This window comes from Panthera onca, chromosome C1 (genome assembly GCF_046562875.1).
Source record: "Panthera onca isolate mPanOnc1 chromosome C1, mPanOnc1 haplotype 2, whole genome shotgun sequence".
Lineage (NCBI taxonomy): Eukaryota > Metazoa > Chordata > Mammalia > Carnivora > Felidae > Panthera > Panthera onca.
In genome coordinates, this window is record NC_138346.1 from 135,986,722 (window position 1) to 135,999,044 (window position 12,323).

The 12,323-nt window shown below is 42.8% G+C and overlaps 1 protein-coding gene across 7 annotated transcripts in view; it reads right to left on the reverse strand.

Moving 5' to 3' along the window:
- CDC14A (cell division cycle 14A) overlaps positions 1-7,492 on the reverse strand; it is a 187,506-nt gene extending 180,014 nt beyond the window's left edge. For 2 of the 7 annotated variants that reach the window (XM_078451613.2, XM_078451617.2), the window contains exons 1-2: positions 7,376-7,491; positions 5,336-5,426 (exon numbers count right to left, since the gene is read on the reverse strand). In XM_078451613.2, coding sequence (XP_078307739.1) covers positions 5,336-5,426; positions 7,376-7,469 — 185 coding nt within the window. In that variant the 5' untranslated portion in view covers positions 7,470-7,491. Of the gene's footprint in view, positions 1-5,335; positions 5,427-6,254; positions 6,836-7,375 lie in introns of those variants that run through there. The other 5 variants (XM_078451614.2, XM_078451611.2, XM_078451616.2 and 2 more) reach the window with 4 other exon arrangements.
- Between the last annotated feature and the right edge of the window lie 4,831 nt (positions 7,493-12,323).

Here is a 12,323-nt window from a genome sequence, read left to right on the forward strand (position 1 = left end):
TTCCAGGCAAGGGAAGTTTTTCTGTATTTCTCTCAAAGATGTCCTAGGTTCACATTCTGACTCAAACCTATTTTACAGACTATCAAAGAAATCATTCTTCTATACGTGATTTATCCAAAAATTCCTGGTTGCATTAATACAAGAGTGTTTTAATAAAGTTTAAGTGAAAACTGAACATTTTAAATTATTTAAATCTTCAGTTTAGCTAATTAGTCCTCATTAGAGGCTGTTCATTCTTCCATGCAAAACCATTTGGTGAAATGCTTCGAGTCACTTCAGACACTGCTTAATATTCAGTCCCCAGAGTATGTCCATGAAAATTCTCTCCTGCATTCTCAACACCTTTCCTTTGCAAACATAAGGAGAGAAGAAATGAAAATGGACAAGGCTAAAAATAAACACCCTCTCCACCACCCTTCATAGCAAACTGGCTTTCTATGCATTAACATCCAACCCTATACCCATCATCACAGTCAGAAGGGGCATGCAAAGGTTATAACAATTAACATACTTCATTTTTCTAACTTTTGAGCCAAAAAAACTTGAGCCAAGTTATAAAAAAGTAAGCCTCTATTTGGATTACAGGGCCCAATTCCAAAACTAAAGAATTAGCCTTTCTGGAGAGTTGTGTATTATTTGTACCTTAATCAAATACAGATAAATCTTTGAAAGGCTCTCTTTTTATTGGGCTACTTTTGTGCCACAAGTGTGTTAGTTCATGCTCTAATTTTTATTCTCATCTGTGAAATCCTAACCCAAGGACAAATGTATGGCTTTCTTATCAACCACATTTTACTAAAACTGCTCAAGCCTTTATATTAATGTGATAAATTCTGTTTTAAGATCAAGCAGAAAATTCAGACCCTCATTTCTAATAAACAGCCACACATCATGAGGCCACTTTGTTAAATTTTCTCCACCAGCTTCTCAGAAGGTTGCCATTTCAATCATGGAGTGCTATCATCCTCTTAGAACTAACTAAACACCTGCACAAAACACAGCTGCGTCCAGAGTACCTACAGCCTAATGTTTAAAGAGACTACTTACTGATTCATAAATAATAGTTGCATTTTCAAGGTGATAATTTATCCAGAAAGGCAGCATTTCATTTATACATTCAACAAATAAGTACAGAGTTACAAGGTTGAGCAAGGCCTGTGTGACAGTGCATATAAACATACTCCTCTCCTTAGAGACATGTACATTATGATATGATAGTCAAGATTTTTCCCACCACAAGACTTCCTCCATAGACAGAACAGAGGTTACTACACATTCTTCTAGGGGCTTTGCAATCTCTCTCATTCTACACATCCTAAAGAAGTAGAGCTGACAAGATGGATTCCCAGGCTTCTGTCCCTCCTCCCTTTCTTCTCTCTCTCCAGTGTTTGTCCACCTCTGTTTATTTCCTCCTCCTTCCCCTGCTTCCTCTTCCTGGCCCTGCCTGTGAAATACAGACCTTAATATCTTCTCTTTCTCCCCCAAAATCACATCATTCTCACAGTTTTATCATCTCTTTTGGAAAAAAATCCCCAAGTTTAAGAACTTCAAGTCTATGTGGTATCTCTTAAATTCCTGGGGCGCCTGGGTGGCTCAGTCGGTTAAGCGTCCAACTTCGGCTCAGGTCATGATCTCCCGGTCTGTGAGTTCAAGCCCCACGTCGGGCTCTGTGCTGACAGCTCAGAGCCTGGAGCCTGCTTCAGATTCTGTGTCTCCCTCTCTCTCTGACCCTCCCCCGTTCATGCTCTGTCTCTCTCTGTCTCAAAAATAAATAAACATTAAAAAAAAAAAAATTCCTTAAATTCAACCTGACCAAAATGGAATGCCTGATCTCCCCACTAAAGCCGATTCTTCTGCCCTACTTCTTGTTCAGTTAATGGTCCCAGCAGGCTCACCAGGACCCAGGCTGTCTTAAGGCCTTCTTCACCTCCTCCTTTTCCTCAGCACCCCCCAACCCACCCACCTGATCTACTGCCAGTCACATGGACTCAGATCCCTTCTTTCTATCACCATTGCTACCAATCCTCACCTAGGCACTTATTTCTTCCCCTTGAACATTCCAGAATTTTTCTAAGTGGGCTTCTACTTCCACCTTAACTCGTTTTAAGGATGCTATCCTATTAACTTTTTTTTTTATTCTTTTAATGTTTATTTATTTTTGAGAGAGAAGAGACAGACAGAGTGTGAGCAGGAGAGGGACAGAGAGAGAGGGAGACACAGAATCTGAAGCAAGCTCCAGGCTCTGAGTTGTCAGCACAGAGCCCGATGCAGGGTTCAAACTCACGAAGGGTGAGATCATGACCTGAGCCAAAGTCAGACACTTAACCAACTGAGCCCCCAGGCGCCCCAATCCTACTAACTTTTTGAGAGAAGACAGATGTACTCCAGAACCAGAGGGCTCAGTTTCAAATTCCAGCTCTGCTATATCTTAACTCTGTGACCTTGGGCAAGTTCCCTAACCTCTCTGTACGCTACTTTCATCATCTCTGCACGCTAAGGATAATAGTACCAGCCTCACAGAATTGTTGTGAAAATAAAATGAATTAATAATTAAGCATTGTGGGGCACCTAGAACAGCAACTAGCATGTATTTAAACACTCAATAAATGTTTACCACTATTTGCAATTAGCCCAGATCCAGTTATACCATGGACTGCCCCAAAACCCACAGGAGGGTCCAATGGTATACAAGGAAACTGCAGATCCCCACCCTGGCATTCAATCTGCACCCCACTGACCTTTTGACTTCATACTGCACACCCCCCTTGGACCTGCATACACACCAGGCTAATTGGGGGACTTCCTATTCCCTGAATCCATTCCGGAGCCTCCCTCCTCATCCTTGCTGTTCTTGCTTCTGGGATCTCTCCTCTCACATCTCTGCCAGATAAAACTCTGTCTGTTCTTCAAACCAATTGTAACTCCTCCTCCACGAAGCCTTTTCTAAACACAGCAATCAAATGTGCTCTCACCTGCCTGGGAACTCTTCTTAGTACAGGGGCTATGTCAACCTAAAGTCAGTTCTCTTTCTATCCCTTTGACTGCACCGCTGTCATCCTCCCTACAGGCGTGCGGCTCCTCGAAGGTATTATGTGCATCCATCGCCGCTGTATCCTCTCCAGCATCTAGCATGTGTAATAGGTTGGGATAACAAAAAAAGATGGAATGATGGCTAATCAGAACCACAGCCACTGCACTGGCACAGTAGCTGGGCACGTCCAAACTGAAAGAGGTATATGCTCTGCCCAGGCCGGAGTCCTCTTTATAGTTTCAAATGACATCAAAACTCACAACATAATTAGGATGGTCTCTCCAGCAAGTCTTTCTTTATAAGACACCGGAAACACAGGAGAATAAATACAAGAGGAATGTGTGGAAGCCTGGGTGGCTCAGTCGGCTAAGCGTCCGACTTTGGCTCAGGTCATAATCTCATGGTTTGTGAGTTCGAGCCCCACATTGGGCTCTGTGCTGACAGCTCAGGGCCTGGAGACTGCTTTGGATTCTGTGTCTCCCTTTCTCTCTGCTCCTCCCCTGCTCATGCTCTCTCTCTCTCTCTCTCTCTCAAAATAAACATCTATCAAAAAAATTGTTTTAAATACAAGAGGAATGTGATTTGTAGCCCTATCCTAAAATACCAACCTTAAAATGCACAAAAAAATGTTCTCCATATATCAATACTACAATCAAAAAACCACTGAGTGCTGCGTTCGGTGGCTACGTGTAATTTTCTGCTAGAACTATACCATTTAGCAATCTCTAAAGAAGCAATTCAGACCTCAATGACTGAAGCTTGTTCCATGACATCCGAACAACCTCTGGCCCGTCAGCCACTGCAGAGTGGAACATAATGGCACATATACAGTCCCTACTGTCAGACTCACAAGAGTCAGGTCCCCAAACCTGAAACTCACTAAAAGAAAGCAACAAAAATGCACACTCCCAACAATATAGTGAACACTCAATAAACACTGCTAGCAGTGACATCAGCCAGGTACACGGGGTAGGGTCGGGGGAGCAGGCCACACATTACTCCGTTCCGTCTAGGAGCATGGCTGCAATCTGACACCAGGGATTTAGACCTCCTCCCGGCAGCATTCATATGCAGCAGCAAAGGGCTCTTTCATTCCCACTTTGACTTCAGCCATTCAAGAAGCATCCTGCCCCCAGTACTACTAAGAGAAATGTTCTGAAGACATCAATTTCAAGAATCCCTATGATGAAGTGACAGTTAAAGATGGTTTGCCCTCAAATAAAAGATACACTCTTCGAAGTCGAGAATACTCTCACTCTTCAAATGCCTTGGTGGTACCCACAAATTAGGCAGAACCGCCAAAATCCCTTTTAACAGGACAAGTCCTAGGAAGCTTATGAGGGTCACTATGGTTCATTTAACTATGTTCATTGAATTGCATGTTTGGTTTAACAACAAGAGAGTAAAGTTAAATGTTTAAGTTAGAAGATATTGGACTACTCTGAAACACCAGCTCTTTTTAATGAGAGTGTAATCAAGTCCATTCAGCCTTCTTATTCCTTATTATCTGTTGCTTTTATTGAACAGAGATTTATCTCTCTTCAATTAAATTTTTATTACCCTTGAAATATTAAGATATCTTTTTCCTGTAAACTATTGGTCTTTCACAAACAACAGTTCCCTATTCTTATTTTACACTCTCAAATCCTAATTCCCATAGAAGAAGCAAAGTAACCAAAGAAAGTAAATCACTCCTATACCACTTCCTCAAAGACAAAGAAAGTACTACTCTGAAGCTTGGGGCAACCAAATAAAATAACTCAGTAATTTCTTGTACAGGTAAAATCTTACTCATGGATATGACTTAGGTACAGCTACCTCCAGCTAAACAGGTCCCATTTTCCAAAAATGAGCCGCAGAAACGAAAACATCCTGAGAGACAACAGAAGCCTTGTGAACTGTAAAGCTGAAGCACCTGTAATACACACGCTTCCCTATACTCTGTGGGTGCTCCATAAATACTGGGTGGCTGATTCACAAGCCAATTAGAGAGTCTGGCAAGGACAGTGTCTCCCTGGTCCTACTCTGGGGAGTGTTAGGTATCTAGGGTTGCAGTTTGTGGTGGCAGTAGGAAGAGCTAATATAGACAGAGGTCTAAAAGGACTGGGGTGTCGACAGGTTCAAATGATGTTAACTTGCTCTGCACCTCTCCTCAGGCATCTGAGTCTTCCGGAAAATGGTATTGTTACTTGCACCATTGGGGGAAACTGAATAAACCTTCCATAGAGGCACATAGTGTTGTTCCCTCACCAAAGAGCCAACAAGCTAAACGGTTGAGGGGGGAAAAAAAAAATAGAAACTTACTTTTCATAGACCAGCTCCTCATCGATGGAGAAATAGTGGGTATTTACTGTGCTTTTTGGTCTATTCCTTAAAGTAGCAAAATATAACCGATCTGAAAGACAAGTTTAAAAGATGGGAGAAAACATATGAGAAGTAGGGAAGCTGAACGGTGGGCAGGGGTGGTGGTACTACAGGAAAGATCAAACTAATAACTGCTACCCATTATTTAAAGATTCTATTAACACGTGGAATTCTTGCAGAAACCTGATCTCTCCCAGAAACCCAGAGACTCAAGAGCACAACAGAGAGGCGAGGAGGGGACCTGACTGAGAGACTCAGCTGGGGCAGTTCCCATATCTCCCCTGTTCCAGGCGAACGGGCCCAGATAGAAGCTGGGGGTACCCATAGAACTGAAGATGCAAGTTTGGTTCAGAAATCTCCAGACCTCAGCCACTGCAGAAGGGGAAGAGAGAGGCGAGCCTGCAGCATCGAAGACTTCAAGAAGAGGAAAGGAGTAAGAGACAGGGAGGTGTGATGCGGGAGCGGGGGGGGGGGGGGGGGGGGGGGGGGCGTGGGCAGGGAGGGAGTGTCCCGAAAACCGAGCGGGATAAAGGAGACTAAAAAAACAATCACCCAGAGCGGGATCCCCACCAGCCCCTGCGTGCAAAAGTCCGGCGGAACCCCGCGCTGTCCCACTACTGGGCAGGGAGGCCATCCGAGGGAGCTGCAGAGGGAACCTGGGACGCAAGACAGACAGAGAAGCCGGAAGCAGGGGGTCCTCTGGGAGAGGACAGTAGCGAGAGGAGACGAGAGCGCGCGCAGCCGCTGCAGGACACTGGGGACCCCAAGAGAAGCCGGAGGCGGCGGTTGGGACATAGGGCTAGAAGTGAAGAGTTGGGGGTGAGGTAGGGTTGGAGGATGTGGGGCGGCTGCTCCTCACCTTTCATGAACTCGCAAGCCCCGATTAGTTCCCCTGACTCCGCTGCCATCTTAAGCAAGATACGCACGGGGGAGGGCTGGGTCGTGGACAGCTGAGGTCACCCGCCCCCGGGGGCTTCCCCACTGCCCAGGAGCCGGGAAGCTTGCAGTCCCGAACACCAAGCCCGCCGGAGCGAGGCAGCAGGCGCCGAAGGCGGAGGCGGCTGGGGAGTCAGCGCGCCGGGCGCCCCGGGGACATTCCGTGGGGAACCCGAGCCCGCTCCGCGCGGGGCGCACACGCCCCAGGCTGTGGGCGCTCCGATTCGGACCCGGCTGCTGCGGCTGCTCCGCCGCCGCCGCCGCGCCTGGAAAACGCAGACCAGCTCTCACGGCAGGGCAAAGTCTTCCCCCCGCTCCCAAAGTGATCATGGAGGAGGAGACGTCTGCCCCGATCGCGCCCGTGGCTACTCGTGCGGCAGCGGGCAGAACTCCGGTGCCCGCGGGCTGGCAGCAGCTGCTCCGGCTCCTCCTTCGCCACCTCCTTTCAGCAGCAACTCTTCCTCCTCCTCCTCCCCCTAGGTCCGCCCTCAGACCTTCCTCCCCGCCCTCCCCCGGCCCCCTCCACTTTCACGGCTCCGCGGCCATCCCTTAAAGGGACAGCCCCGCTCCTTTCTCGGCGCCGGCCCCGCGCCCCAGTTACCAGGCGGCCCACATGTCACTAGGAGCCAGTTGCTAAGGCTTTGTTGCCGTCCACCAATTGCTGTACAGGAAACGGGGCCCTGGGCCCAGGGGAGCCGGGCGGGGCCTTGAGACTAGAAACTTATGAATGAAACGGTGGAGTAGGGAGTAGGTAGGGAAGGGCGCTTTTGCGGCTTCCCAGGCAAGGATGCGCCGGCCCCCCCTTCCTTTTCTGCACTAAGTCTTCTCCCACTCCAGATTTTTCTTCTCTGTCTCTCTTGCGCGCCCCATCACCCACATTCTCTTAAACTCTTGCGCGAACGCACACACACGCACACACACACTTAAAAGACCTCAGAGCTCCGCGCTCCGCCTCCTATATATAGCAAATCTTTGTAGCAACCCTAGCCCCCCACCCCTGATGGATCTCCACCTTTATAAAAAATAAAATTAAAAAAGCGCTACCTCCTAGCTCAAAAGAACATGTACCGGTTTCCTCTACACATACTGGACTTTGAAATAACTTGTGCTTTGTTCTCACAGGGGAAAACGTTCCCATCCGGTCCCCCACGTCCTCTCATTTGGACTGCCACTGTGGCCGCAAAATCATCACAAATGCCTCACCTTTATCTTGCTCTGGTCGAGGAGGGGGGCGGGAAAGCGAAGCCAGCCGGGGCGGGAGAGGGGTGGAGCGGGGAGGGAACTAGCGACACACGAGAGGGCCACTCGTCCACGGGGGAAATTAACACAAAAGAATCTCTTTACGTCTCAGCTTAAGTGCTGCAGGGAGTGGTTCGTCCCAAAAAGCCCTTGTCTTGTTTCTGTGAGGCTCCTCACACTGTTTGAACAACTTTAATACTGGGTACCCTACAGACGTGCCTAATTAAAGCCTTCGGTATGAAAATGGCGCTACAGATCCACCATCGTAAGAGCATGCGCTCTATGTGGTTTCTCAGAAACTGAAAGGGATTTGCGCCCGCCTTTGGGAGAAAGGGGGCGCACAAGTGAAGAGCTGCCGGGCGGACTTTGAAGGAGCGCAGTGAGGCCAGCGAGTAAAACTCAACTCCCTGGTCTTAGACCGTTAATCAGCTTTGCCGATTCTCCAAAAAGCTAAATGGGAACAAAAAATAAATATGAAGTGCTTTTGGAAACCTGAGTGGTTTGATTTTTTTGTTGTTGCTCTCATAAGTTATATGTGTGTGTGTGTGTGTATATTTCTTAGCTATTCAGAAAAAAGAGAACACGTCAGTAATTCTAATCAAACACGTCCTTGTAAGAGAGTAAAAAACAAACAAACAAACAAAAAAAACCCTAACATCCAAATCTTTAAGGACAGAACCATATAAATTTAAAACTGGAAGAATCATTAACCAGTACTTACTATACCCTATACCTATACAGCATCATCTGTACCCTAATCTTCACATGAGGAAAAAATACCTCAAAAGAGTTTTTTAAAACTGTAAAAGTCCTGAAAGGTGAATTGTAATGTTCTTCAGTGTTGAGATGCATTCCATGTTTTATAGTCCACTGGTCATGGCTGTGGAGTTCTAAAGGAGAAGACATCTCTCAAACGTGTTGTCCGCAGTCATACAATTACTTGAATTTTGCCTGATATTCTCCCAGTCTTGGTGTCAACAATCATGTTGGCCAAATCAAATTATTTTACTGAAAATTTCTAACAGGTTTTATATGTGAAAGATACAAAAGCAAAGCAAATGAATGTCTCAATAAACTTACCCCCTTTGTTTAGAAGTCTGAATTCAATGATGGCAATCTGTTTCCAAATTCGCCGATTTAAATTTGGGTAGAATCTAAATTCACTTGCAAATTTCCTAACAACTTTTCATCCCAGTGTTGTGTTAGAAAAATTGCATGAGAAAAAGAAGCCCACGTTCTCATTCAACACATAAACTTTTAATTTCACAAATAGTCTAAATGAACTCTAAACCTGTATTTTCAGAGACAGTAGCTTCAACTGAACAAAATAAATATACAAAATATACAAAAAACATTTCTTTCATATAATTCGCTTGTTTCGAAATTTTGGTTATAAAGAAATTTTGGTTATAAAGAAATTTAGTTATAAAGAAATTATGACCTGAATGAAAAGAAATCCTGCAAATTAAGAACTCAAAAAGAAAAAGTTTATTTTTCCTTATCATATTTACAGTATGTATATTATAATGAAATTTTTGAAGTTAAGACTCTATAAGTAATTTTTTAATGTTGCATGAAAGAAAAATAAGTGATTATCAGTATAATCAAATTTTTCTAAACCAAAATCTACACAATCTAAATGATATAGAAAATTCTACAAGGAAAATTGTAAACAAGCTAGTGCACACACAGCACACATCCATGTCAAGATTCTAATGAGATCATAAAACACTTTATTCTCTCAATTATCATGAGGTCAGTGTTCCTATTGGCTGTAGTTTCATAATAAAGGCATGATTTCAGTCTGTGGAGGAAGATAATGGAAGAAACTTCTTTCCAATCATCCAGCTTAACAGAAGTGGTAGGAAATGACTTTTATTTTAAACAACCATAAAGAAAGTTATTTCACATATAAAGAAAATGCTAAGAGAATTAAGATGTCATTCAATGAAGAAAAGAAAGGTGATGTTAAACATAGACATTTAACAGTTAAGTATAGAAATGTCTCAACAACAGTGACTCTTTGAACATCCCTTGAATCCTGCCTTTCACACCCTGAAAAACAGTCTGCAGACTATGCTTGTGCACACTGGAGCTAGAAAACTCACTGCTGGAGGCAGCTCTAAAATACGATATGGCACCAAAATATGTCTGGTTCTAATTCTGCCCCTTGAGGCCATCCTGAACACCCTTAGTCATTCTTGAACATGACACCTCTTCAAAAATGCAAAGGCAGCTCCCTCAGACCACTTCTTCCCCTTAGTCTTACCCAGATTAAAATCCTCAACCTTTCTTTCAACCTCTTCTTAAATTACATGGCTTCAAGTCTAGTCACGGTCTTCTCCAATCTGTCTATACCCCTCATAAATTTAATGTCCCAGTGGTGACCTAGTGTGACTAGTTCTGAGATTGGAAAAAAGCACTGAGAAAAGATTCAGATGAGAGAAAAGCAATGAAAAATGTAAAAGAACCAAGTTTTATCATTTAGCTGCAATAAAAGGGAAAAATATTCTCTCTTGTTGGAGAAGGGTAAGGAAAAAGTTGGTTAGGCTAATCAAAGACTTGACAACGGTGATATTCACTTATTCTATTCAAAGTATCACTTCTTATTAGAATATATTATTAGAAGATGCTCTTTTAGTTGCTTGCTCAGTCATGATGATGTTATATGAGCAAGTAAAAAATACATAGAATACATATTTTGAATTCTTTCTAAAAATTAATTTTCTGTTTAGTTGTGAAACAAGGAGCTGTAGAAACCTGCCCTTCTGAGTAATTTGAAATTCAAAGTAAGTTGAATTATTGGGGCACCTGGCTGACTCAGTCGGAAGAGCATGCGACTCTTGATCTCAGGGTTGTGAGTTTGAGCCCCACATTGTGTGTAGAGATTACTTAAAAAAAAATCTTTAAAAAAAAGTAATTTGGGGCCTGTGGGTGGCTCAGTTGGTTAAGCATCCAACTCTTGATATCAGGTCAGGTCATGATCTCACAGTGGTGAGATGGAGCCCCTCGTGGGGTTCTACACTGAGTGTGTGGAGCCTACATGGGACTCTCTCCCTTTCTCTCTGTCCCTCCCCCACTTACGCTCTCTCGTTCTCAAAATAAATAAATAAACTTAAAAAAAAAAACCTATTAAAATGTGAATTGTTTAAATATTTTGATAATTCCTTGCCTGGTACCAAAAATATTTTAAAGCAATTTTTTATTATATATATAAATTATTACAGTGTAATCAGAATACCAAAAATATGTAGATAATGTAACTCATGAGATAGCTGCCTACGGATGCTAAGATCTTGGCCTAACCCAGCACTGCACTAATCACCAATGCCTGTTTAAGAACTCCAAACCAGAATCAAAGATGGTAAAAACCAGGAAGGACCTGGGAGATCAGCTACTTCCAGTTTTCAAACAGGCTCCATAAGGCTTCAGGTAGCAGAAACCTGACCTGGGGATGGGGGCGGAGAGTGATGGATGAGCACACAGGGATACTACAAAGTATTTCACTCCTAAAAATGATGTGGTAAATAGAGGAAAGAAAAGAGAAGAAGCAACTAAGGTCCATGGTGGGTAATTAATTTTCTGAAGTCACATAGCTGATTAGTGGTAGAAATAAGACCAGTTACCAACAATCTTTTCTCAATTTTCTCCTAACTTAGCTCATCTTACATTTTTTAGCTCATGGGTTCTTAAACCTTTGAGATAATAAAATATCAAGCAACAATAATGTATATGTATAATATCTTTTCTTCAAATTTTTAGATAAAATATTGAAATAATGTAAACTCAGAATGAAAAAATTATCTGCCATTGCTATTGTTGTCACGTGGCTTCTTTAAAAATCTGAATTATTATTTCCACTATTTATTAATAGTGAACCAGTATTCCACAGAACACAGTTTGAGAAAGTTAGTGAACATTAAATACAACAATGCAATTTAATAATCATCTTATCTTTGACTAATGCAGCCAGGAAAGAATGACGTAGTTTTAGAAGGTGAAAGAAAGTTCTATGGCCAGGTCAGTATACTTAACAGTGCTCAGTTTATTAGCCAATTTGCTACATTTTTCAAATAGACTGACGACTCAATACAGTTTAAAACTTACAGAATTTATCCATCTACATTTATTTGTCATTTCTACTCTTTTTTTTTTTTTTTGGAGAAGAAATAAAGAAGTAAACTTTTTTTCTCCAAAAATATATAAAATAATATTCCTTGTGCCACTCCTCACCCCCATCACTACTGCCTCAACTATCACTACCCTCATCATTATCACCTTAGTGGCACACTTCGATCTCAAGTTTTCAGTGTTCACTCTTACATGTCCATTTAATACATGTCCCTACTACACTCTGTACATGCTTATATCAGGTAAATAAAAATAGTTAATGCTTAAGTTTTATTGAAAACCATGCACAGCAATTTATACCTCAGCTCTTACATCATCAGTTGCCTATGAGGTAGGTACTACTAAAACTTTGGTTGGCGAGTGTAATTTGTTCCAGAAACAAATTTGTAATGCTTGTAACATTTGCAATCCAAAGCACTTGTGTACCAAAGTGAATTTCCAGACCCATTGGCTCAGTTGTAATCGTGTGACGTTCAACATCACATACTACTCGTATTGTAAGACATCACTCGTGTATCAAGTTAAAATTTATTAGAAACGTTTGCTTGTCTTTCAGAACACTTGCAGAACAAGTTACTCACAATCCAAGGTTTTACTGAATTATTATTCCCATTTTATAGAT